Source organism: Hyaena hyaena, unplaced genomic scaffold, assembly GCF_003009895.1.
Source record: "Hyaena hyaena isolate Hyena2069 unplaced genomic scaffold, ASM300989v1 scaffold_102, whole genome shotgun sequence".
Lineage (NCBI taxonomy): Eukaryota > Metazoa > Chordata > Mammalia > Carnivora > Hyaenidae > Hyaena > Hyaena hyaena.
The window spans coordinates 2,892,142-2,919,943 of record NW_024080734.1 but is presented as its reverse complement, the minus strand read 5'-3'; the positions used below and the strand labels follow the sequence as shown (position 1 = coordinate 2,919,943).

General features: G+C 53.0%; 1 protein-coding gene across 1 annotated transcript in view; it reads right to left on the bottom strand.

Moving 5' to 3' along the window:
- Positions 1-27,410, bottom strand: part of ERGIC1 (endoplasmic reticulum-golgi intermediate compartment 1) — a 101,772-nt gene extending 74,362 nt beyond the window's left edge. Inside the window, exon 1 of the mRNA XM_039235723.1 lies at positions 27,284-27,410. Coding sequence (XP_039091654.1) covers positions 27,284-27,303 — 20 coding nt within the window. The 5' untranslated portion in view covers positions 27,304-27,410. The remainder of the gene's footprint in view (positions 1-27,283) is intronic.
- Between the last annotated feature and the right edge of the window lie 392 nt (positions 27,411-27,802).

Sequence of the window (27,802 nt, the reverse complement as noted above, 5' to 3'; positions counted from 1 at the left end):
TCTGAATTCCAGAAAGACTTGGAATATTAAAAAAAAAATTTATCTGGCTCAGCAATGGGAAAAAAAAAGCGCTCTCTCTCTCTCTCTCTCTCTCTCTAATTTATGGATCCATTAAGAATTCATACACAGGCAGTAAAATCTGACACACACAGAAAGGATCAATACATGCTGAGGAAAGCAGCGGTGGATGGGATGGTGGTAGGGATACATCGAAGATGGACATGTGAGGGCTGCAGAAGAAGAACAAGGGGGCCTAAGTTTGTTCCTTACAGGGGTGTGGGGGCTGGATTAACTTCTATGCTATGTGTCTCAAATACTCTATGAAGACATTTTATGAAGCTTGGAAGTCCCAAAAAGAATCTGACACTACAGCGCAGAAAAGAATGAATTACACACACGGGCAACACACAGGTGTCACGCTGAATGAAAGAAGACCCCCCACGTTGTGTATATAATTCCATTTCCGTGCCACGGGGTACGAGGCAAAACTAACCAGTGATGAGGGAAGTCAGGAGAAGGACCCCCTCTCGGGGGGGCCACTGGCTGCGAAGGGGTACAAGGGAGCCTCCGGAGGTGCTGGAAAGGTTCTGTGTCCTGATCGGGGCGGGGGGGCGGGGGGGCTGTGGGTATATGTACACAAAGAGCCACCGAGCTGTATGCTTAAGAGGAGAGCACTTTACAGTGAGCCATGCTATACTTCAATTTAAAAATCAATTAAGAATTTAAAAAGAAAAAAAAAAATCTAATCCTTGGCCAAGTTTGGGAACCCTCTGCAAGGGCTTAGAATAATAATGAAGAGACTAGACCATTTCCTGAATTTCTTTCTATACCAGCTTGACATCTGAGTCCCTCCTTTGTGTATCTATTGACACCTCCCCTGGGAACAATCCCAAGCAAGGCCTAATGGCAGATACACAGGAGAAATGTTCCAAGACCCAAACTACATTCACACACGTCAGGCTGACTGAGATGGCAATCCTTCTTTGCTGTGTCACCTGGGCTTGGTCGTGCCCTCTCTGAGATCAGGTGACCTGGTCCACAAAAGGTGGTTAAGATTAAAGGAGACAATGTTCACCACCGGGCCTGGCACCTGTTATGTGCCACCCTCCCCTCCCGCCCCCGAACAAATGGAACCTATGAGTACAGCTCACGCTTTAACCCTCCAGAGTAGCGTTTACTCACTGTATGTTATGACTGGTAAGTGGCTTGAAAAATCAATTTAGTGGACTGCAACCAGCGTCAAAAAAAATTAGATTACAAGAGAATAGAAAATACCTGTTTGCACTGCCCATGATAAAGGAGGCATTGTTATATTACGTTTTTAAACATCACAGGCCAGGTTATACTATAAAATGTATTTCCTACAGAGGGTAAATGTCAACAGCGATTAAAAGCCCTGTTCCACTGAACCCCACACAGCCCCCGGACAAGCAGGTGCCGGCTCAACATGACAAAGCCCAGTTCTTTGAATTGTACAGGAACAATAGTGCATTATAAGAATACCTCTAATACCTCCACCAAGTCACACTTTTTTTCTTAAGGTCCCAAATGCCCTGAAGTTGAGGGAAGATCAACAGAACCCTAGAAACCCACAGGGGGAAAAAATATCTCAGAACATGAAATTAACTTTGGAACAATACTAGTAAGTAAATCACAATTGGGGTTTCCCCAGGTTTTCTGGTCCAGGGTCGGATGCAGGCCCCCACGCTGCCTTTAGCGGCTGGGTACTGCAGTTTCCTCCAATCTGTGACAGCTGTAATTCCTCCCTCGCCTGTCACAACTGTGACACTTCTGGAGGGCGTCTGCAAGTTATTTTGGACAACGTCTCTCGAACTAGGTTTGTCTGATGTTTTCTGGTGCTTCCAGCCACGGTGTGCGTTTCTGGGAAGAATCTCACCATGATGTGCCTTTGTCAGTGTACCTCATCAGGGCACATGGTGTCCAGGTTACCGGCGATGTTAGGCTAATTCATTTAGCTCACAAATATTTAGTGTCCATGGTGCCAGCCACCGCTGCTGGTGTTGGGGAAACGGAAGTGAGCAAGGCCCACAAAGTGAGGAACTTACATTCTCATGGAGGGGACAGATACAATTTGTGATTGGCAAGGGGCGCCTGGGTGGCTCAGTCGGTTAAGTGTCTGACTTCAGCTCAGGTTATGATCTCACAGTTCGTGAGTTCAAGCCCCACGTGGGGCTCTGTGCTGACAGCTCATAGCCTGGACCAGCTTCGGATTCTATGTCTCCCTCTCTCTCTCTCAAAAATAAACATTAAAAAATTTTTAATAAAAAAAATTTGTGATCGGCAAAAAGGAGACGTGATTGCCTGGAAAAGTGCCAAGAGCTACCAAGAAGCACACGCGGTGATGTGATGGCATGTGAAAGGGGACACTTCTGGCTGAGTGGCTGGGCCAGGCCCCTCCAATCAGAGACCTGCACAGGAGGGAAGGAGCAGGCCAAGCTAGGAGCCTAGAAGGGCATTCCAAGCAAAGGATCTGAGGTGGAAGGTGAAGTCGGCTGGGGTAAGGAGCTGCGATGCTCACCAGGGCTGACGCACAGGGAGGCAAAGGTGGCACAGGATGAGGTCAGCAAGGAGCAAGGAGGATGGATCGCACAGGGCCGTACAGGCTGGGAAAGGACTCTGGACCATTCTCCACAGTGGATCTGAGGCACAGCACTGAGTGCCCAGGAGGGCGGGCTGGGTTTCACCCTGAATGACCCCAGCGGTCAACAACAGAGCCAGGCTCCAGCCAAGGCTGGCCTAGTCTGCGTCCACCCCGGCCAGGCCCTTCCTCCTCCACACAACACCAGCTCAGGCCCTTGGGCAGGGCTCCAAACACCGTGGAACTCGGGCTCTGGCTCTGGAATATGTTTTTGTGCTCACAAAGAAACACAGGCGTGACTAACGCCCCTGACTTCCTCCTCACACAAGATCCTCTGCATCTCCTGCTCTGGAACGACCTGCGTCCGGAGCCCGTGCGGGGCACCAGCCCAAGGACGGTTCCCACTGAGGCGCCCGCGGGCCTCGATTCTGCCACACAAACCTCCTTTGCCGCCCTGAGATCTGCACGTGCGCTTTCCACTTCCCCGTGTGGCAAGCTCACGTCCACAGGGTACGGCGCAGTAGTTGAGGGCACCGACTCGGACCCAGGCGTCTTGGCTCTGCCGCCAGCCGGGTGACCCTGGGCAAGCGAGCTCCCGATAACTGCAGAGGGGAGCCGTGGGGATGAAATGGTTAATAGGTAGGACAAGGCAGAGTGGTACAGGTACCCTGAGAATGCTGCTTCAGCATTGGCCATGACATTATCAAGGCCTCCCCGCAGCCCCCGGCCCTCCTCTGCTCCCCCAGGGAGAATTGGGCCTTATGTACCTGTGAGCTCGCGGCTCACCTGTCCCTCCCTGCCCTGACTTGGGGCCCAGCACTGAATAACTGCTGTTTGTTGAAAGAATGAATAAATAATGAACAAACATGTATGAGTAGGGGATGAGTAAATATACATCAAAGGTGAGATTGAAAGCTTATTACTCAGGACAAATACTTCTAACACAAGTGTTGCTGGCAGAGTTGTGTGATTAAGACAGAGGCTTAGGCACAGCGGGGAAGAAAGCAACAGAGATAACAGAGATAACCAGGCCAACGTGTAATTGAGAACCCCAAAGAACAGATTTTGGAATTTGGAGGTGGAGAAGCCTAGCTTCCAAATCCCGGAGCCACCACCTACTGGCTGTGCTGTGGCCCTGTAGAGGCCACCATGTACAGGTGGGCAGGCTGTCCCCTGTGCGGGGGCTGGAAACCAGCCCCCACCCAGCTGGAGCTGGTATGGGGACTGTGTAGGGCTCTCCGATTCCTGAAGGAGGGAAGCTTTTTGAGCCATTCCCACAGAGGTGGCAGAGAAGGGACCCGGAGCTCTTAGCGCCCCGCGACAGTTCTCTGAGCCTCAGCCTGGCACCCTGTGTCAGCTCTCTGAGCCTGCAAATTGGGGCCAATGACAGCAGCTACACCTCTCCTTCCAGGTGGGTGGATGGCATTGTTACCTCCGTGATACAGTTAGCCTCCCCCACTTCCGTGCCCAGTGCGTGCGGCAATGCCTGGTACACAGTAGGCGCTCAGTGCCGCCTGGTGATTGAATGGGCTAACATTACCGGCCAGCACCCCTGGCCCTCCCCTACAGGCAGCCCGAGAGTCAGGCCCCAGTGTTGTGCGCTCAGAGGCAGGCGGGACTGTGAACTGTAGTAAACTTTCACACCCTTCAGTCTGGAAGAAAACAGAAAACAGAAAGGACACGGGGTGAGGGGTGGTAATTTGGGGCCAGAATATAGCCTTTTTCAGTCAGCTGGGAAGAGTGATAAGGAGGTGGCCGTGGGAACCATGGGAATTGGGGGGGGAGGGGGAAGCGGGCCCCATTCACACAGAGCACGAAGGTTATGGCCCCAGCGGAATGTGAGCTGGGTGTGGGGCTGGGCCTGGGAGCAAAGTTCCTGAATGACCGGCTGGCCGGGCCGGGGCCTCAGTCCCCTCTTGGGAACCTACACAGCCAAGAGCAGTGTTTCATCAAAACAGGAAAAATCATAGAGGAAAAATGCGCATGTAAGGGGACTGGTATTTACAGGGAACAGCCCTGCCTCCACCCAAGGCCTGAGAGGATGCACCGGGTGAGGGGACACGGGGGGCATGCAGGGGAGCAGAGCCCTCCCACCCAGTGAGGCCACCCGCCGCCCACCCGGGCCTGGGGGATCCTGGGAATCTGAAAGTGAGCCTGGACCAGGTGGTGTAAGGAGAAGGCAGTGTGAACTCCATTAGTCACGACCTCAGAGCATGTTCCTCCAGCCACAGGACCCTCAGCCGCACACAGAACCTACCAAGCATTACTCATCCAAGTGCTTTAGGACACGGGCATGCTCTCCCTGCTGTCACCTACAGGGTGGGAGAGCCCGGACTTTGGCCCAAAACACCTGGCAGGTAGGCGCCTTGGGATCTCGGGGAGGTCCCTCACCAAGGCCCAGCCCTGTTTTTTCTTTGGACAACAGGGCACTCCCACACCTGTCTGCAGAGTGCTGGGAAGCTCGGCTGAGCCTATGAACTTGGACCCACCGCGCTCACAGTAGGTCTAAGTACACAGTCTTTCCCTGGGCTCATTGGGAGCGGCCTGCGTCACAATCATCGTGGACACGTGGCAGCCGGCGATTTGGCGAAGGCAGCTCCATCTCGCCCCAGGATCCTGGGATGCACGGCCCTGGTGTCTGTGACTTATCTGTGTATCAGCACAAGGATTCTGCCTCGATGGCACCAGCTGAGCTGCTTCTCTGGTGCGTGACTGAAGAAGGACCTGGGGCGTGCAATGGTACAGACTACCACCACCCTCACGTGAGCACTGCAGAGGGATCTTAACTGCTCTGCCGCCCCTCCCCTGCAGTCCAGGGTGAGCTCTGCACGAAGATTTTAAAATCCTTCACAGGCCGAAGGCTTCTCGGGATGAAGGACACGTTCCCAACCATCCCCTCCGAGGCCCCCATGGCCTGGCCCGGCTGAATCCTCCAGCCGGACATTCCCTGGTCCCCTGCCCCACAGCCTTTAGTTACCTCTCCATCTCAAACCTTTGCCTGTGCTGTTCCCTTCACCTGGGCCTCCCCCCCGTCATCCCTAATGCACCCAACCATAGGCATCTTCAGAGAGCCACTGTAGTGAGGTTTCCCTGATCCCTAGAAGACTCTGGCCCTGGAGCCCTCGGTGTTGTCCTACACAGCCCTCATGTCAACTGAGAACAACAAATTTAATCGGGTGTTGGGTTTAATTGTTGAAACGAAAGGTTCCGTGACGGCAGGGGCTATATCCCTCCAGCTCACCGCTGGACTCCTGGTGCCCAGTGCAGTGACAAGGATGAAAATTTGCAAATAAATGAGTGAATGAATGAATCAATGAATGATCAAAGAGCCCTGGGGGAATGAAAAAGGAAGCAAGGCTGAAAGCAGACAGAGGGGCTTAGATTTGATTATTCCTGCTCTAGCAGCTCTAATGGAAGGTGGAAGACAAGAACCTGGAGAGGAAGCCAAGTCATGTGTAAGGCAGCCGGGCTGCCTTGGGTCCTGGGCATCCACAGGACCCCAGGAGGAAGAGGTCAGTCACCCGGCGGCCACGGAGAATTCACATGCGTGATCTCATTCTGCCTCACACAATGCTGGGGTGGGACACTATTATTAGTCCATTGTCACAGATGAGGAAACTGAGTCCCAGGAGGATGAGGGACCTGTCTGAGGCCCCACAGCTGGGAGGGGGTGGGGCCAGGGCTATGACTGTTCACACAGGGCAGTGAGTTCTAGACTTAGGGGGAAAAGTCTCTTACTCAAGGCATCCCTGCGAGAAAGTGAAACAAATGTATTAGCATCTTCCTGAAACTGCTGGAACAGAAATGGTCATACCTGCACCAAGTTAGCATGGTAAGGGAGAAGGAATTGGACTGTTCCAGGCATATCAACCGAGAACCTATTCCAGCCAAGTCCAATGCCAAGCATCTCCTCTGCATTGGCCCCTGTGATCCTCGTGCTATCCGGCGCTCTCATCATGCCCATTTTACAGATGAGGGCATGAAGCCTAAAGAAATTCCTCTTATTCCTAGTTTCAGATGCCTAAAACATCAAGGGTATTCTCTTCCCTGTGTTATGCTAATGAGCTTCAAATACATCAACATGTCCCTAATGTCAATGAGTGGCCTTGGGGCCCCAATTCTATTTTCCCCAACTGTGAATTTCCTGCAGTGAGATTTTCAGGGACCTCAAACCCTCGGCTACAATTCCAGGGTTATGTGTCTGTCTGCAGCGCGCTTTAGGCATTTTATATGTGCGAATTCAGTCTCAAGTTGGCCCCCACAGTCTGTCTTCTGTCTCCGGGAGAGTGTGAATAATGAGTAGTCCTCCCATCAGGGAAAATGCTCGCTTGCCTTCCCTGGGAAACACTCTAACCCACGCCAATAGGCTTTCGGTTCCCCTTCATCCATGCTTTAGGGAATGCTGACGTTCACATCATCCCTTTCTTTCTCCTAAGCACCACCTGTGCTCAAGAACCTGCTATGGCTCCCCACTGTGTGATGCAAAACGTGCAGCCAGACAGGTCCACACACTAGGCCCACCCTACCTGCCTTGGTGACCACCACTCTTTCTGACACCACTATCCCTGCCTCCCAATCTCTCAGCTGCAGAGCGTCTCAGCTGGAATGCCATCCCTTCCCCTCTGCGGGTCTCCCCCGGCTCATCTCTCAGGGGTCCCTCCTCCAGGAAGCCCCCTCATTCTCTCCCAGCTTGGGCACGTTCTGCCATCCCCTTCTCTCGTCAAGAATTACCGCTGCCACGGCCACACTCCTCTCCAGCCTGCGTCAACAGAGCCCACCTTCCCAACTGGACTCTCCTTCATGCGAGCAGGGCTCAAGTCCACTCACCCAGGCTGGCATTCCAGTCGTGTCTGCGCCTCTCCAGCCTGGCTGCTAAGCCAGCCTCGCCCTCCCTCACAGAAACGACAGCCAGCCTCTCACAGAAACCACACGCCGCCCACCCCTAGGGACACGGTGGCGGTGGTGGGGGAGGTCACTGATAAGGCACCCTTCTTGTCTCGGACTCAAGTGCTGTCAAGTCGCCTCCTGCCAACAGACCATGAACTAAGACACAGGTCCATTGTCCTTTTTTTTTCTTTTTCTTTTTTTAACTGAATAGGATGTGACTTACAATTTAATAAGCGACATTTGATTAGTTGAAGGTCAACATTTTCCAAACATCAAGTCCATGCGGAAAGTCTGAATCAAAGAGGCCTCTTGGCAGAGTGAGCAAACGCTACGAGAGCCAGCAGCTGCTGTCCCGGCCCGCGCTGGGTGCACCCCGGCCTGTCCCCACAGCGCAGCCTTGCAGGCCACCGCACCGCAAATCGGACTTGGCAGCCGGGCTCAAACTCGTCCTCATCGTGCTAAGGGTCCAGCACACACGCTCATCGCGGCCCAGACGCACTCTCGGGCTCACTGTGTGCTGACACTTCACTCCCGCCCCTGCCTCTGGGCGGGACGGGACCCCTCGCCCCGGCATCCACCTAACGCTGCCCGTCGCTAAGGTCCCGCTGCCCGTCGCTAAGGTCCCGGGGTGGCACTGCGGGGAGGCCCTCCTCTAGCCCTGCGCCAAGTTCCATCAGAACTCCCAGAGTCCCCTGGGCACTCTTGCTCAGAAAACTCTCACTTGTGTAACTGTCCACCTTCCCTGCTGGAAGGGAAGCTGCAAACTGCAAGCTGCCCGCAGTGGAGAAGTGGGGGAGGGGGTGTCGGGGGCCGCGTCCCCTGGATCCAGACCGGGTTCAGGCGGCAGACGAGTGTGCTTCCTCCCCTTCCCCATTCCCTCCTGGAAACCAGCACCCCCATCCGTGCCCAGCAGTGTTTCCTGGTGCTCCTCTAAACACCACTGGGGGGGTGGGTGAGGGGGCGGGGGGGGGGGGACCTGTACCACCTCACATATTACACAGACGGCGTTTCTATTTGTTTCTTAAATTGCTTTTGTGACAAGTCACATACGGAATAACAACAACAAATGTGTATTCACTGGATCCTAAGGGTGCCACACGACTGCTTCTAGAATGTTCACATTACTAGACTTTCACCATCGTACTCTCCCCACCTCACAGCTGAGGTAACCAAAGCCATCCCAGAAGGGCGCCATGACTGACCAGACGGAGCAAACAACTGGGCCAGAGCACAAACCTGGAGCTCCTGTGTGGGGTCCCACTCTCCTGATCATTACAATGCCCCAGAGAGGCTGCTGAAAATATAGAGGCCAGGGCCCTGATGCACCACATCACAATCTCCAGATGGGACCATGGGAAGCTGCATCTTAACCAGCAAATTGTCCCCAGCCATCTGGGCAGACTGTGACTCCCTGGGCCTCAATTTTCCCAACTGTGAAATGGGCAACTCCTTCCCTACAGGGCTATGATGGGGTACCAAGGAGGGAAACACTGGGTATGTGTTCTAAAAACAGTGGAGAGGGGGTGCCTGGGTGACTCAGTCGGTTAAGCATCTGATCCAACTTCGGCTCAGGTCATGATCTCACGGTTCGTGAGTTCAAGCCCATGTTGGGCTCTGTGATGACAGCTCGGAGCCTGGAGCCTCCTTCAGGTTCTGTGTCTCCCTCTCTCCCTGCCCCTGTCCCGCTCACACTCTGTCTCTCTCTCTCTCTCTCTCTCAGAAATGAATAAACATTAAAAAATTAAAATAAGGGGCGCCTGTGTGGCTTAGTCGGTTAGGCGTCCGACTTTCGCNGGTTCGTGAGTTCAAGCCCATGTTGGGCTCTGTGATGACAGCTCAGAACCTGGAGCCTGTTTCAGTCTGTGACTCCCTCTCTCTCTGACCCTCCCCTGCTCACGCTGTCTCTCTCTCTCTCTCTCTCTCCTAGAAATTAAAAAAAAAAAAAAAAAAACATTAAAAAAAATTAAAATAAAATAAAAAATAAACAAAAACAGCAGAGGGGAACCTGGCCAGGGGTCCCACTGAGGAAGCAGCAGACCCAGGAGCCCCTCACAAGTCGCTAACCTTGCTGGGGCCAGTTCACCTGATAGACATCCCTACGTATCTTAGCTTCTGTGCAACATCCTTCCAGGTGACGAGCACACATGGCAAACCAGTTAAGCCTGGTGACAGGGTGGACACCGAGTCCACATCCCACACCCCCCACTTGGGAGCCCCGCACTGGGACACCAGCTGGGGCACAATGGCCACCCACCCCAAGGGCCTTCAGCAAAGACATGAACACATTCTCACATATGTACACACTCACATGCACACTGCACTCTCACACACACACATAAGTGCAAACAGGCACTTTTTGTGACACACAGGGGTGGCTCTCCCCAGAGCTCCCCTCCCTCGGCCAAACCCACGCACTGTCCCTTCTCTGGGCTCTTACTGACAATATGCTCTGGGAAAGATTCCAAAATGACAGCTGTGATACTGCCACCCACAGGGCCACGTCCCATGCGGTAGCCTGTAAGTTCAAATACCGATGCAAACTCAAAAATAATCCCAACCGGACACACTGGGCGCTTCCAGTGATGGGGTGCGGCACTGGGCGGTTTCCCATCGTGATCTCATTGAAGCTCTACTGTCCCCGGCAAGAATGCACCCGCCCTACCCCTACTGATGACGCGAGCAAGGTCTGGCAAACCAGGGGGCCAGCAGGTAGCAAAGCTGTCGTTCAAACGCGGCTATGATTCGAACTCTGCTCATTTACTATTCGACACATCTGTTAGTGTGCTCAGTTCTGTCCTGGGTCTAGGGGACCCAGCAGACCAAGGGGATGGCAGCCTGGTGGCAGACTCCGAGACCAAGCTCTTAACCCTGGTTTCTGCTGTATCCCAAAAGGCCACCGGCTCCTTCCAAGGGAGACCTCTGTGCCTGGGTTCTTGGTGTCCACTGTGGTATGGGGCCCACAGAAGACCTTGTGAGGCGGTGGAGGGTACTGGCCAGCAGAAAGCAGGCCTGCCGACACAGGGCACCCAGACCGAACGCACCAGCCTTTTGGAAAAGTAAAAGCCACCTCTGGGCCTCACTCTCCCCCTCTCTACTCCTTCCCCAGGGAGTGTCCTAGATAGAATCTGTAAGTCTGCTTGGAATTCTCTCCCTGTCCCTTCTGCTTCCCAGCTCGCATGCCAGTGTGCTCTCTCTCAAAATAAAATAAGTAAACTTAAAAAAAAAAATGCTGGCATTTAATTCAGTTTTTTTAAAAGAATGTGGGGATGAAAGAATATCTGTGATGGGGAGGAATTCAACATCCCAGTGCTACCAGTTCAGTCTCTGCGGTAGCAAAACAAGCCTGTCAGGAAATTTCATAAACGGGGGAAGGCAGGGCAAGGGCCGTGACACTGACTTCGGACTTACTATGGGCCAGGAGCGGTGGGAGGGTCTTTCCTTAACTCTGCTCAGCAGCCCTGGGGTGGGGTGGGGGGTGGGGGGTGGGGCGGTCAGGATGCATGTCCCCTTTGCAGACCAGAAGGCAGGCTCAGAGAGGTGCGGTGAGCTACCCAAGGACATGCACGGCGTGGGTGGATGCACCAGGACACAAAGCCCCGCCGTCCCAGGTGCAGCATGCTGTAGCCCTTCTAGAACAAGCTGAGCCCCAGGTGTGTGACTCGTTATGCCCCAGTGAGACAGGGCAGGCAGAGGCCCAAGTTGGGTGACGTGCCTGTGTGGCCCCACTGCAAGGGGCTCGACCCAGGGCGGGGCGAAGGCAGGTGGGTGGACCCTCTGGAACCTCCTTTGACTCAGGGTGAACTCAGCTCTGACAAACCACCTGGCTTCGAGTGTAACCCAGTTTTATAGCTTGGACGACCAAAGCTGGATTGGAGAAAGTCGGACAGGTCTGAGAGAGAAACCAGCCCCCGCTACCTGATGGCTTAGTGATCTCAGGTGGGACCCCTCAGCTCTCAAAATCTTGGGTCCCCCAAGTCCAAAAACACGAGGCTGGCTCCATCCATCTTGAGGACCTCCCAACTCCCATATTTACTGAGTCTAATTAGCCCAGATCCTTAACACACACCAACACTGGAGCAAATCACTACCTCAGTTGACACACCTGCAAAATGGGGAAGAGCCTCCATTTTTACTTCACATGGGTTCGTTGTTAAGAAGTGAATAGGATAACATATTTATAGTGTTTAGCACTGAACCCAATGCCCAGGAGATGCTCAGTAAGTTTACTTACTCAGTGTATTTCTACCATCACCCCACCCCTACCTGTCTAGCACCTGCAGTTTCTCACTTCCTTCCTTCCAGAAACATCTGACTGCAGAGAACACGTCAGGTCTAGGTCTCTGTACCAGGGACAGAGGGGTCAAAACCCACAGCTGTGTCATTGGGAAGGGTCTGAGGCCTTAACTAGCACTCACCAAGATGCAAACGCCTCCTATGGCAAACTAACAAAGATGGGGTTCAAGTTCAGGAAAGCTGTGTTCCTGAGGCCCCTTTCCAGCTGTGTGAACCCTCTGAACCCCAGTGTCCTCATCTACAGAGAAAACAATCATCTGCAGACTGCGCTTCATCTTCTAAGGTTTTTCTAAACTCTTCTGTCCCACAGGACACTTTCACACTTTCGTGATCATTATCAATTCATTCAGATTTGTGGTACTCAGCTTCAAAATTACATTTGAATTGTAACCGTGAAGTCTTCCTTGGGCTTTTCCCAGCTTACCTGACCCTAAGAATCACAGAGGATGTTGGGGCGCCTGGGTGGCTTAGTCGGTTAAGCGTCCGACTTTCGCTTAGGTCATGATCTCGCGGGTCGTGGGTTCGAGCCCCGCATCAGGCTCTGTGCTGACTGCCAGCTCGGAGCCTGGAGCCAATTTCAGAGTCTGTGTCTCCCTCTCTCTCAGACCCTCCCCTGCTCACGCTGTCTCTCTCTCCCTCTCCTACAAATAAATAAAAATATTAAAAAAAAAAGAATCACAGAGGATGCTTTGGAAATGTAGACTCTTAGGTGTACCCTGGACCAGACGAGGCCACGGGAAGGGGGTCACAGTGGTGGGGGACACAGGGCCGAGGTGACTAGGGAAACCCGCCCATTCTAGACTGAAATTGAAAATGGGTGGGCTAAGCCTCCGGGGTCAAGAATCTAACAGAAGCATCATTTTGGGGAGGTCAGAAAGTCTTAAGTTCAGGGTCTGGTTCTGTTACTTTGCCAGCTATGTGACTTTGGGCCAAGCCCTCAACTGCTCTGAGTCTGTTTGTTCAAAATGGGAACGATCAGGCTAAACCCCTAAGCTGGGGTGAGCAAGCAACGTCAGGTATCCTCTCCCTCCCAACTCCCCCGCCTCAGATTCAGGGGGCTAACATGCCATTTCAAGCAAGTGAGTCAGTGAGGGTGGGGGATAGCCAGTGGCCTCGCGTTAGGACAGGCAGCCGGCTACCCATTCCCGCTTTGGGCAGGGCCTTAGTAATGTGTGAGTTCCCAATTCCTCAGGACACAGTAGGAAGGGAACGTTTTCCATTCTCACTGCTAGAGACATAAAAATCCTTTCAGACACACTTACACCCTTAGGAGAAAACTAGAAACTTTTCCAAATGCAGAGATATGGCAACAAAGCGCCCAACCCCAGTGGGTCTGGACCCCTCTGCCAGGTGCTGGGGGGCAGGGTTCTGAGCTGTTTCGTGGAAGGTGTGAGGTGGGGAGAGCATGGACCCCCCCCCCATCCCCATACTTGGGATCTGACTCCAGCTGGACTGGCCCCTTCCTCCCGGCCTCTCTCTTTCATTTGATAAATACTTTCGGAGCATCTGCTGTGCGCAGACCCTGGCCTCAGCACCAGGACCCTGTGATGGTGACAAGCAAATAGATTTGGCCCCTGCTCTCAAGAGCTTAGGCTCCATCCACACAGAATGTTAAATGACGAAGGGCACACACAGATCATCACAACTGTGCTCAGTGATCTGAAGGACATTCCCAGGTATGATAAAAATGTTCAGCCAGGGAAGGGGTGGGAGGTGACCCAAAGCAGACTGAAGAGGCAGTCTGGGAGGGTCTTTGTGGAGGCAGAGTACCAGATGGCCAAGCTAATCCAGTTAGTTCCTCCTCTACGAACTCTTGAGCGCCCCATCTACTTTCCTGCCTTCTCAGTACTCACCACAACAGAGAAGAACTTTTTATGCCATTGTTTGTTCACCGTTGTCTGCCCATATTTCCCCACTAGCCTGGAAGTGTCATGAAGGTGAAGACAACATCAGTCTTGTTTTCACTGGAATCTTCCCCAGTAAATCTTTAAATGAATGAATGGATGGATGGATGGATGGATGAACCCCACTTCCCTGGGCCTCCAGCTCATCGCCACTATGGGAATAACAATACCTTCTGGCCGTGTGCCTGGGAGCCCAGGGCACACTGCCTGTTTTCAGTGGGCAGAGCCTAGTGTTGCTATAAGTGAGGAGGATGGTGCATCAGGCATGGGGAATTAGGAGAGGAAGCTGCGCCTCTACTCTGTGAACAAATCACTCTGAGGACTCCGCCCCAGTCAAGAGGAAAAAACAACGTCAAACGGGCATGCCAGGACACACGGGGAGGCTTCCCTTCAACAGCACACAGCCAAGCGGCTTCCCAGGTGCCAGTACCAACTGATGCTGTCACCAGACAAATTGATTTCGCCGACAGGGCCCGTGACTGGGTGACGTTCCCCGGCAGGCCCAGGCTGCCTTTTGATTTCCTGGCTCCTTGAAGCAGGCCTGGGAGGCTGGCACTCCTGTGCAAACCCGGCCCCGTGCACCAGGCGGGTAATGGGTGCCAGGGACAGAGAGGTGGGAGAGCAGCACGAATCCACACGCCCCCGGCCCAGTGCAGTCGCACCTGGCAGAGGAATCCTTCCCTAGCCAAGGACAGCAGCCAGGGACAGCGGAAGGAGCACTCAAATCTGCTGTATGGCCTTGGTGGTGGGGGCAGTGGGGGCAAAGGGTGGGTGGTGGTGGTGGAGAGGCTCATGTCTTGCCCTGGGCCTCAGTTTCCCCAGATCAAGGTGCAAACTATAACATGGTAAAGTGCTATGAGGTGAAAGGGTACATCCCACCTACCTCTCCCTCCACCAAGTTCTAGATCTGTACATGTTGTGTGCTAGTTGTCCCCTAAGCCTGCATTCCCTGCCACCAGTGTGACCTAGGGTGATTTCAGATAATATGGGGGCAGGGGGTGACCTGGCAGTTAAGTGGCATTGGACTTCACAGTGTGGTTAATCCCTGCTCAGTTCTCATTTGAGCATTCTGCAAACAGTGAAGAAGTCTCAGGCCTCTCATCCTTCCGGCACTGGCCGATCCCTTTTCTAGCAGACTGAACAATGCTGGCAGGCACCAGCTGGCCAGAACGGAACAACCCTGCAATTACTTGTATCTATTTATGGCGGGTGATACGGTTTCGCCATGTTCAAAGACATTATAAAGCTACCTTTTATAAATAAGGATGTGAAGTTAAACAACTGAATACTTTCAAGAAAAATTAAGTAAATAATACACGTTGTTTAGGAATGTGCCCTCAAATTATGGAACTGGGACCAGAACGGCAGAAGGCTGAGCAGCACTGGCGGCAGCTAGTTACCACCTCTGCGAATGACAGGCACATCGAAGCCCATCCTCTTCCCTTCCTCCAGGCACCCGGCACACCCGGATCTCTGACCACTCCCACGGCTGCGTGGGTACGGGTCCCCAGCTCAGGACAGAAGCGATGGTGTCACACCCACACCTTCCACCTGGTCCTCCACATCCTTCTCTCCCCAGTGCCAAGCCTGGGAGAGGATCCGACATACCCTTGGGGAAGACAGAGCCACAAGATGGAAGGAACCTGGGTCTCTGGGAACCCGTGAGGGGCAACGCATCCCCAGCCACCCTGGGACTCTACATGAGTGAGAAATGAACTTCTGCTGCCTTCAATCACTGTGACTTTCAGGTTGTTTATGGAAAGTAGCTGACTTAGGCTGATAGAAAGGCGGCATCTCTGTTCTAATTTCCTGCCAGCCTGGAAATAAATCTTCTACAACAGCCGAGATTTCCTGGTGCTTTTTTTTCTGTAGCAAATAATTACTGAGCACCTAACAGATGCCAGGTGGTCTTAAGGGTTTTACAGAGACAAGCGCAACAAGGCCTCATGACAATCCTGGGAGCCATACACTACTATTTGCAGTTGTGACCAAATACTTGCTTTACAATGAAGCAAATGAGGCTGAGGTGTGAAGCATCTTGCCCAAAGTCAAACATTTAGGAAGTAATGCAGCTGAAAATTGAACCCGGGACTGTTGGAGATAGACAAAGGCCTTCCTCTGTCATAATGCCATGTGCCTCTGCAAAGCACATCACCCAGGGAATGCCACGTCCTATGTGCCGGTCCCTAGGCTGGGTCCTGCAGGAGAGAGCACAAGTGTGACGCTGTCACAGCCCAGAGTCGTTGGAGCCAGAGAAGAAGGGAGCAAGGGAGGCACGTAGCACAGAGCCAGATGGCGAGAGGAGGGGCTGGTATGGTCAGGGAGGGCATTGCCACTCAGGAAGAACAGGCAGGGCTTCCTGGAGGAGGCAGTGCTTAAGGCTGGCTGAGGAGGGTGGGTAAGATTTCTGCTGGTGGAGGCAAATAGGGAGATATTGTCTCATCCAAGCCAACAGTCACCTCTTGAATCCACAGGAACTGGCTCAGGACAGGCCCAGCACCCTGTGTACTGTAGGGGGCCTATCAGACTGTGGACAAGTCTTTAAAACACCTCCCTGCACTGGATGAAACACTCCTAGTGCTTCCAAGTTTCCTCTTAACAGGCCTCATTCTCAGCTCTTTCTTGAAAGTGCCTGGGGCCTAAGGGAATGACCGCTCCAAGCCGTGATGCTACCTCTGCCCCCTGCAATGTGACAGATGGTCCCCACTGCAGTGGCTTTCCCTACAGGGGGCCAACTCCACAGTGAGGAAGGGAGAGAGAAAGACTGCTGATCAAGAGGAGCAATAGAGGGGCGCCTGGGGGCTCAGTCAGCTGAGTGTCCGACTTCGGCTCAGGTCATGATCTCGCAGTTCATGAGTTCCAGCCCTGCGTCGGGCTCCGTGCTGACAGCTTGGAGCCTGGAGCCTGCTTTGGATCCTGTCTCCCTCTCTCCCCGCCTCTCCCCTGTTCATGCTCTCCCTCTCCCTTTCTCTCTCAAAACTAAATAAAACATTTTCTTAAAAGTAAAAAAAGAAAAAGAAAAGAGGAGGGGTGCCTGGGTAGCTTAGTCAGTTAAGCGTCCGACTTTCACTTAGGTCATGATCTCGTGGTTCGTGGGTTCGAGCCCTGCATAGGGCTCTGTGCTGACTGCCAGCTCAGAGCCTGGAGACTGTTTCAGTCTGTGACTCCCTCTCTCTCTGACTCTCCCCTGTTCACGCTGTCTCTCTCTCTCTCTCTCTCCTAGAAATAAATAAAACATTTAAAAAAAAAAAAAAAAGAAAAGAGGAGCAACACGGGGGTAGCCTGGCAATGCTGTCCGAGCCAGCTCAGGTCACCACCACCACTGACACCGCGTGACAGCCCGAACGGGATGCACTGCGAAAGGCACTCCACCCATAGCCCTGTCTAATCATAAGAACACACCAACCAAATCCAGACTGGAGGACATTCTTGAGGACACTTGCACAGTGCTCTTCAAGGCTGCCAAGGTCACGAAAGACAAGGGCTGCGGATTGTGTCCCACCATAGGCGACTGGGGAGACAGGACCACTGGAGCAAGGTAAGGTCTTGGATTGAATCCCGGTGCAGTAACAGGACGTCAGTGGAAAACAGGCAAAGTCCAGAGAAAGTCCGGATTTTAGTTAATCATAATGTGCTGATACCAATGTTTTAGGTGTAACAGATGTGGGAATGTTTGCTGTGAGCCACAGGGAAAGCTGGACTACCTTTACAAATTTTCTGTGAGTCTAGATTATTCCCAAATATGAAGTGTATTTAATTTAAAAGAGACAGAGAGAGAAAAGCAAATGCCAAAACAAAACAAGTCTCGTGGGCTTGGGGGGATGGGGGAGGATCTCTCTGCACCAGTGCTATATCCCCAACTTCTAGAACAGAGCCTGGCACATGGTAGGGCCCCAATAAATATGTTCAGTGAACCGGCCCCGCCTCTACCATCCACTCCTGCCTCAGACGGGGGCTCCATAGACCAGCCCTAGCTGCTCCCCACTGGAGGGGCTGCACCCCACTGCTTGGGTCCCCAGCAGGGGCTCACTGGTGGTGACCTCCTGCCCATAGGTGTGTATGGTGACAGGACATGATCACCAGGCCCGGCCTCCTCTCCAGTGACCCAGAGTCCCTCCAAGGCTTCCAAAGAAAGGAACTGTAAACACAACAAAGTGGACGGCGGATGACATTAGGCTTGTCCATGGAGAGCCCCAAGAAATTCATACCACTCGCCTCCGGGACACAAGAGTGTTGTTAAGAAAGCCAGCTCCAGCATCGTGGATGAGCCTTCGAGTCTCAGCTGCGTCACGCGCAGTATGTGTGACCTTGGCCAAGTCCTGTCCCTTCTTTGTGCCCAGCAGCCTCACCAGGCAAATGGGAATGATAAATGGTTCTTCCTCAATGTGAGGATCGACTGAGGGAATCCGAGGAAGGCCGTCAGCCTGGCACTCGATACACAGGGACCACTGTGGGTGCCGCTGGTACCACAGCACAGCCCCTGAAGGCCACCTGAAGACACACCCAGTGATCTGGAGCAGGCTGGGACCACCGGAGAGGGAGGGCCGGGCCACCGACAGGGCCGTCCGTGCCATCCCAGGACCATCCACCAGGGAACACCCCGTGGCCCAAGGCTGCCTCACCCCAAACCCAGGGGACCCTCACGTCCCTGCCTCAGGCTCCAAGGCCACGCCCACCAGAGTACCTCTGAGTCCTGGGGCTCTGCCCTGAGCCCTGTCCACCCAGCTAGTGTGTGGTCACACTGGTATGTGTGACACACGGGCTACGTGCTGTCGGCATGGGCCACTGTCGGCCATGAGGAGGCGTGGATTTGGCCCAGTCTCATGTTCAACAAAAATAAAACTGGAAATGCTTACTAGCCATTTTCACACAACTTATAAAATTTTCATCATTTCCTGAAAAACCGGGGAATGTGAGGAGCAAAGAACCCCAGAGCTACACCAGAGCTGCCCCTTCCTGGTGGGAGGGTTGCTCTCCGGCGGGCCCCAGCCCACACCCCATCACCCACCAAGCTGCCTGCCTGGGCCCTGAGGGATTCCGGGCATGCCACCAATCATTTTTGCTCTCACCACAGGTCAATGCCTTGGTGTCTAGGGTCACCACGTGGGTGCCACTCAGAGAGGGGCAAGCTCTGGGTCAAAGCACCCCCGGTGTTCTCCCTCCTCCTCCTCCTCCTCCTCCTCTCTCTCTCTCTCTCTCTCTCTGCCCCCGCCATGCATGAGCATACACACTCTCTCTCAAAATAAGTAAATAAACTTAAAAAAAAATAAAGCGTGCAATTCAACGGCTTTAAAAATAAACAAACAAATAATAAAACTGAATAAAGGCAATAATTAACAGAGTGAAAAGGCAACCTTGTCACTGGGAGAAAATATTTGTGAACCATAGATCTAAAAAGGGGTTACTATCCAAAATATAGAAGAAACTCCTTCAACTCCACAGCAAAACAAGACAAACAAATGAGAAAACAAATAGCCTGACTAAAAGCTGGGCGAAGAACTTAAACATTTCTTTCAAGAAGATGTGCAAATGGGGAACAGGGTATATGCACAGCTGCTCAACATCACTGATCATCAGGGAAATGCAAATCAAAACCACAATGAGCTATCACCTGACACCTGTTAAGATGGTCACTGTCAAACGGTAAGTGTTGCCGAGGATGTGGAGAAAAAGCAACCCTCATGTGCTATTGGTCAGAATGCAAACTGGTGCAGCCACTGGGGAAACAGTATGGAGGTGCCTCAAAAAATTAAAAACAGAAATACCATATGATCCAGTAATCCTGTTAACTGGATATTTATTCGAAAGAACTGAAATCAGGATCTTGAAGACAAACCCACACCCCCACGCTCACGGTAGCATTATTCACAACAGCCAAGATGTGGAAACAACTTTAAATGTCCATGGACAAAGAAATGTGGTCAGATGTCCAGTGGAATACTATTCAGCCTTAATATCCTGCCACATGGAACAATATGGATGCATCCTGTATTATGCAAATAAAACAAGCCAGTCACAGGACAGATACTACACGAATCCACTTACACGAGGTATCCAACACCATTAAACTCATAGAAAGAGGCAGTGGAATGGTGGGTGCCAGGGCTGGGGAAAGGGGGAAATGGGGAGTTGCTGTTCAATGGGTCTAAAGCTCCAGTCATATATGAAAGTTCCAGAGGTCTGCTCTACCACACTGTGCCTACGGTTAACGCTACTGCACACTTAGAAGTTCGTTAAGAGGGTAGATCTCATCTTAAGCATTCTTACCACACAATTTCTAAAACACCGAATCAGCAGCGTGACTGTAAAGTGAGATCACGCGAGTTTCCTAGGGTGACAGAACTGTTCTGTATCCATATGGGGGCGGAGGTGGCTATACGACATAAGGTCTCGAATTTCATAGAAGAGAACACAAAAAGAAAAGTCCAATTTTTGGTATGTTCATTTCAAAAAAGAAAATGAAAAGAAACCAATTTACAAATAACTGTATCTCGTGGGGCCCGGGCGACGTAAGTCCCGTGATGGGCCCAGCAGAGCACTCGCCCATCACAAGCTGAGGAACCGTCAGGCACAACTCGCGAGATGAGCATTGACTCCTTTCCTCCTCTAGAGTCTGGCCTCTAGACTGAAGGCGAGGGAGAAAAAGAGCTAAGGCCACAGAGGGGCTGCCCCAACACCAGGACCCAATGTTCCAGGGACCGTGACTGTACTTCGGTTTCGTAACAGCCAGGTCTCTCATCTCCAACAGGGTTTTCACCTTTTGGAGAAACAGAACATTTCATCCATTTCAAATGGATTTTGCTTCCTGTCCAGCTGTGCCGCCCAGTGGGCTGCAGGAGGAAGGGGCTTCAGGGGGAGGACTACACAGTCAGGTGCACACCGGTCCCCAGGGCCCCTTGATGCACTGGCTGTGCGATCATCATCTCTGAGGTCGATTTCCCTGGATGGACGACAGGCATAGTAATGCCCCCTCAGGGAGAGTAGATTTGCAAAGCACCTATGCACCCCATGCTCTGGACAGTATAGGGAACCTTGACTTTGTCCCGCCTCTCCCAACGGCCAAGACTTTTAAAAACAAACACATGCTGGGGCTCCTGGGTGGCTCAGTCGGTTAAGCGTCCAACTTCGGCTCAGGTCATGATCTCACGGTTCGTGGGTTTGAGCCCCGCGTCGGGCTCTGTGCTGACAGCTAGCTCACAGCCTGGAGCCTGCTTCAGATTCTGTCTCCCTCTCTCTCTGACCCTCCCCTGCTCACGCTGTCTCTCTCTCTCAGAAATAAACATTAAAAAAAATTTTTTTTAAACAAACACATGCTAGTGTTAGGCGGTTTTTTTCCTGTCCTATACTTTTCCTGCATCTACAACCCACGTAATTAAGTTAACAGACCTGAATGTTAAAGTGGACAGCAGACAATTAGGCTAATTACTACTTCCTTAAGGGATCAATTAGGGCGGTCTCCCACACTATCTTTGAGAAAGGGTACCGGGTGCCTCATGAACCACTTGGTGGCTTGGACAATTGGTTTGGCAAAAGCTGCACTGAAACCAGTGACTCGGCTTACTCTCACGCAGGACTTCTAAGTGACTTTAGAAAGGTGCACACATGTTGTGAATCCACAGGCGGGGGCACAGTACGGAGCACGGACTCGGAGGGGCCGAGTTGCATCAGTCATCTAGAGCAGGGCTCTGGCAACCCCACCACACATCCAAACCACCTGCGAGTCTTATCAAACCACAGATGCACATTCGGGGTGGGCACTGAGGTTCTGCATGTCCCACAGGCTCCGGGTGACTCTGAAGCTGCTGGTCTGGGGACCACACTCTCAAGAGCAAGGGCGTCAGTGGAAAGGTAAGACCACTTATCGACCCCTTTACTGGTGAGGAACAGTCCCCAGGTAGGGAAATGGCTTGCTGTAGGTCACACAGAGTGACAGGTGGGACCAGACCCTGCACCCCAGCCTTCCCTGCAAGTCCCTACTCCACCTCTGGCTGCCCTCGTTCTCTGGGTTTCAAGCAATCTTCTTAGTCTTGGTTGTGTGCTGGGGCGCCTTTAAAAAGTACGGATGCCTGGGCCCCTCCCCCTCCGATCCTGATTATTGGGTCTGGAGGGTGGCCTGAGTTAAACTCCACCAGTGATTCTAATGCACAGCCAGCCAGTGTTGAGAGGGTCAGTGAGACAGAGGGGATGCGTAAGCATCACCCCAAATGCCCTCCTCACGCCCTGCCTGACCCTCTAATGCCTGATGAAAACAGCCCAGCAGCAACTCCAAAATAAAACCGGAAAGGATTACCAGATGGGAAACGGCACTTATCGAGGCCACAGCTGGCTAAAGCCCCTCTCAGAATATCAGGTATCACAGTCAGGAGTCCAAACCGCCCCGAGGGGACAGATTTTCCATCTTTTCTGGGTCCCAATGAGCAGGTAAACTGATGTTCTAAGCTTTAAAGCCCCAGGGGCCAAAGTGGGAAAATCTGGACCCTCCGGAGTGAGATGCTCTAAGTTAGTATGAGACCCTTACTTGGCATCTTTAAAGACAATTTCCAAAACAGGTGTCAGACCAAAAGAGGCAGAAGGAAGGAAGGAAGGAAGCAAGGAAGCAAGGAAGCAAGGAAGGGAAGCAAGAAAGAAAGAAAAGGAAGAAAGAAAAGGAAGGAAAAAAGAAAAAAAAAAAAAGAAGAAAAAAATGAGTGACTTTAAGCTTCTTAATGAGCACTGTAGGAAAAGAATTAGAGATGAGAAACCCAATGAATCCCGTTAGAGGAGACACCCGTTCTGTCTGCACTTGGTAAATGAAAGGGGGAAAACTTGAGAGGAACTTACTTACAGCGAACAAGTGGGGCTCTGGAGCCAGGAGGCAGCAATCCATCCTGAGCACCTTGTGCTGACCCACATCGTTCCTGAACTCTGCTGCACCTCAAGTGGCTTATCTGTAAAGTGGGACAACAGTGTCTGCCTTGCAGGGGTGCTGTGGGAGTCAATGAGTCGATACAGGTAAGATTCTTACAATCATGTCAGGCACTAGTAACTGCTCCATGAACACAAAATACTGGCTTCGTTTTCACACCGTTTTTCCTCAGGTCTAATCATTTCCCTTTTGACCTCATTTTTAATTCCATTTGTGTGGTATGTGTGTGTGACACACACACACATTTACTTATTTTGAGAGAAAGAGAGAGAGAGCATGTCCCTGAGCGGGAGAAGGGCAGAGAGAGTGGGAGACAGAGAATCCCAAGCAGGCTCCACACTGTCAGTGCAGACCCCGATTTGGGGCTGGAACTCAAACTGCGAGATCCTGACCTGAGCCTAAACCAAGAGTCAGATGCTTAACCGACTGAGCCACCCAGGCACCCCGGTCAATTTATATTCTTAAAAAAACTGTTGTGAAGTATGTTTCTATCAGTTTCCTCAAGTTACTTCTGAAATGAGGCAGGATAGAAATACAGACACTTGCGATAACTACTAGGTGCAGAGTGTTAACTATGTGCTCACAGTCCCTGGCGGCAGCTGGGGCTTGGCTTGGTGTAGGGAGTGAGGGAGGCTCAGGGTCTGCAGGGCCCCCCTCAGACAAAGCCGCATGAGGAGCTAAGGAGTTCATACTGGATCCTCACAGCAATGGGCCCTGCTTGGAGGCTGAAACCAGGACACGAGAAAATTAGGTGAACTGGGGAAAGCTCACTATAAAAATACACACACACACACACACACACACACACACACACACACACACACACCGGTCAACTTTGGAAAGCTCACTCGGGGTTCTTGAGGAAGTCTGGGGTCAAACCCAGGCACCACAGCATGGCGTCTGACCTAGGCAGTCACATAGGACCCCGTGCTCCGAGGGCCCCCATGCTGATTTCAATGCTCTGCTAGGTCTGTCCTGAAATTCTCAACACTTTCCCAACACGGGGTGCTGCCATTTTCGTGTTGCACGGGGCCCCACCAATTACGTAACTGGCCCTACCTTGCAGGGATCCCTTGTGTGCCCCTCCATCTACACACCAGCTGAGGCACTTAAGGTTACCACATGTCCTCAAAATAGGACACGGAGGCTCTGAGAAGTTAAGCTAGCTGGTCAGTGACGGGGCAGCAGCACACTCGGGTCTTAGGGGTTCCAACTTGGGGGCCTCCATTGTGGGAAAGTGGCCCCCTCTGCCTCTCCGAAGGCAGTGCTCAGGCTCCTCCCAGCCTGGGCTCCAGGAACTGTCCTCCACCCTCAGCCCAGGCGGAGTGGTAGGCAGGTGCTGCTGACCCCAGCCAGCCGGAACTGGGTACGCTCAGAGCCAACGCCCCCGGATCTCAGCCACAGGCCAGTTCCACAACAGAAACGGGCCAGCAGTTAATGAAACAATTCACCAGGAGCAAAGCAAACACGAGTAATCTTTGCAGTCCCGGGATCCCTCCTCCCCTAACCCCCAAAACCAATTCAGGGCACATTCAAGGAAGGAAGGGGGAGGAAATTCTCCAACAAGAGCTCAAAATCTGCCCAGTAAAGGAAGAGTCGACGTATCAAATCACACCATGTCTTTGGCGTCCTGGACAGACTTGGAGAGGCATTTCCAAGGACAAGTTTGGCCCAAGTGCTGTTCTAGGTATTGGAGTTACAACAGAGAATGAAACAGATAAAAATCTTTGCCCTAAGGAGCTCATGTTTTAATGGCAGGGAGAAAGAGAATAAGCATAATAATTAGGTGAATTATACAGTGTTAGGAAATAGAGGTGCTTACATGAAATAACACCAATCATGAAAATTGCGGCCAAAAGTTATTGGGTGCATACTCTGTGTCTGAATGCTTTACACACATTGATTCATTGAATCCTCTCAAGAAGGGCTACTGCTCTCATGTCCATTTCACAGACAGGAGAATACACAGGAGGTAAGTTGTGCAAGATCGATCCCACATGCACTAAGAAAACAAGAGTGCTGATAAGAAAGGGCAAGAGTCTGCCATTCCCCCCAGCCTCCTCCTGTTTCTGGTTGGTTTTAAGGCACCAAAACAGGCAGGAAGGCCTTGAACTGGGAGAGGGGGAGGAGGAGGCAAGATGGCGGAGAAGTAAGGAGCTCCATACATTTTACTTGCCTGCATCTCTCAAACAGAGAAAACCTGAAGTCATAGGACACTGAACTGGGGGTGGGGTTCCAATCACAGTACCCCTTTCTATTCCCCCATAGTTCTTAAGAGATCTAACAGGACCGTGGGACCCTCCAAGCTCTCCCTTTTCTTCCAGAGCTAAGGCTTTGGAGCTAATAGCCCAGAGTTCAAATCCCAACTCCACCAGCTCACCAACATATGGCCCTGGGCAAACAGCTTCCACCTGTCAGCCTCCCTGTCCTTTGATTTAAAATGAAGATGAAAACTCCCTCTCACAGGTGACAAAGGAACAGACATCAAGTCTGGACCTTGCAGTGCCTGTACAGGGGCAGATGCCCCAAGCACGCTGGCTCATACATTCTCCCACTCCTGGGACCCACAACACCCTCCTCTCTTCCCTCCAGTGCTGAGAGGGCACGGCTACCCGCCACCCAGCTGGGTACTGTGGGCCACGTGGCAGAGTGCTGAGCACGGTAAACATCTGATGAACACTGAAGAGGAAGAAGATGTGCAGGATGGTGGAACCTTCCTCAGAAACTGAGCCCTGGAGTTAACAGACCTTTAAAAGTACAGGTTACTGGGCAGAAATGTCTTGTCCCCCAAAGGGCAAATGCGAAGTGGTGAAATCTATTCTCACCATTCTGTGGTAAGCCCAAGCCCTTAAGAAAACGTATTACAACACTTCATCTAGCTGGGGCCCCTGTGGTACCAGGGCACTCCAAGCCACCAACTCAAGGGGCACCAGGTAAGATGCTGCTCGTTGACCTGTAACCCTGGCCCACCCTTCAGTCTAGTTCCCACGAGGTCCAAGGCAAGACGGTCCAAGGCAAGACGCTCAACGTGGAGCATCAACTTCCTGCTTTTAAGATAACGGGTTAGGAAGTGCAGAGAGACAGGATTAAGTGACCAAAAGCAGTGATTTCTCCAACAAAGTCAAAATCACCAGAACCTACTAAATCACATGGAGATGGGAGGGGGAAGATCTGGAACCTTTATTATCAGCCTGGTAAGGGGAGGCTTTATGGAACCAGGAATCCAACGTGCCAGCCACAGCTCTCACGGCCCGATGTTAACTATCAGTAGAAGGACTGCCCCTGAATTCCATCAGAGGGATTTTCTTTGTTTGGAACTGCCCTGGGTCTGCAAGCATTTGTCTGAGACCCGGGTGCGAGCCTCTGGGCTTCATGGAAGGGGCGGGATGCTTGCTAGATGGCATCGGTGCCCAGGACAGGCTGGAGTACCACATCAGCCAATGCATCGGGGTCACTGCCAGGCTTTTCTTCCTGGGAAAGCTCTCACTTTACCCTGACTTCACTCACACCTGGAGGGAGGGAAAGGGCAGGAGAGGGGGAGAGTTCCCTCCTGTGAGGCATCAGAATCCCCATTTGTGGATGAAGAAATGACCTCCTGGAAAAGCTCTAACATCCTCCTCCTGAGCTCTAACCCTACAGCAGGCTCTGACTTATGCGCTTCTCATGCATTCAATCCCCACAGGCGAGGACCTTATTTTAGCCCCAGTCTGCAGGTGGTAAATTTTAGAGATACGGAGAAGGTTCAGACATTTGCCCAAGTTATCCTGCTGCACAGCTAAGGGGAGGTCTGAATGAATCCAGAGCCTTCGCCCCTAACTTCCAGAATATACCGAGCTGCTCAGTGGAGGGAGCAGAGCCAGGATTCTAATCCAGCTCTTCCCCTACTCCAAAGTCCTGCCTTTCTCCTGGCCAGACCCCGGAAATGTGGCTGCCTCAGGCCAGGGCATTCCCTGGGGCTCCGTACCTCAGGGGAAAGCCTGGTGGAGACCCCTTCCCAGGCAGGCTTCCAGAAGGCCTAGCCCAGCACAACGTGGGCTATGAAGCAGCCGGACCCTACAAAGGACCCATTGTAGTGACTGCAGAAAGCCAAGGCCAGACCAGGCTGGGCCCTCTGGGGACTCCTGGCCTCCCCCCTTCCCGTGGTGCCCCCCATACCCAGAGAACAGGACCTGGACCGGCACAGGCCTCCTGTTCTGCCCAGGCTGGGGCAGCCTCAGCCTACGGAAACCTAAAACCCTCCAGCTGCTGCCAGGCGGGATGGGGCTGCAGACCCCTGCGGACTCACTGGAGGTGCCCCGACGCACCTGTCAGCAGGGGCCACGAAAAGAGACTCCACGGACGGCAGGAGGGGGATGGCTCGTTCGTCCCCATCTGGGGATCTGGGGGGGGGGAGTTCCTCTGTTTCCCAGAATGGGGGCGCAGATGCGGGTTAGCGTGGTGTGGGGCCAGGCTGGGGAGGCGGCTCCGCTGAGGGAAGGGGTGCGGCGGCCCGAAGGTGGATGCCTTTGCCTCTCCCTGCAGGAGGGGGCCCTCCGCGGTTCCGGCCGGCTTTGTGTGCTGCAGGGGGCCCGCCCCGGGTCCCTGAGGGCCTGTCGAGGCATGCACAGAGCTGGGGGCTGCTTCTGCGTGCCGGCAAGAGGGGTCCGCGGCGTGCCCGGGCACCTCCCGCCACGGGTCCGGGGTCGCCACACTCACCTCCTGAAGTCAAAGGGCATCGTGCCGCCGCCGCCGGGGGTGGGAGCGCTGCAGGCCAGGTGGGCCGCGGCGCCGCGTGGGTCCCAGCCCGCTGCCAACGCCTCCTCCGGCCGCCCCGCCCCCGCGGGCCGCCCACCGCCCCCGACACCCGCCGCTCGCCTCCCGCCGCCGGGAAGTGACGCTCCGCGCAGCCCATTGGGCGCTGCCCGCCGCCCCCGGCCGCCCCTTCCGCCGTCCGGTTAAAGGGGCCCCGCGGGCGCGTAGGGGGAGGGGCCGACCTTTGGGGTTCGAGACTGGACCGGGGGGGCCCGGAACCCGCAAAGACGCCTTCCTTCCTTCGCAGCACCCGCTGTGTTTTCCTTCGCTTTGTCTCTGTGGCCTCCGGCAAACCTCAGCCTCACAGCGCCCTTTTGCATTTGTAAAACAGTTTCCCTGAGTTGTAAGGATTAAATGAATGAATGATCCAGATTTGGGTCGCACACAGCGGCTAGCTCTGGGAAAGGAGAAGACCAGGCAATC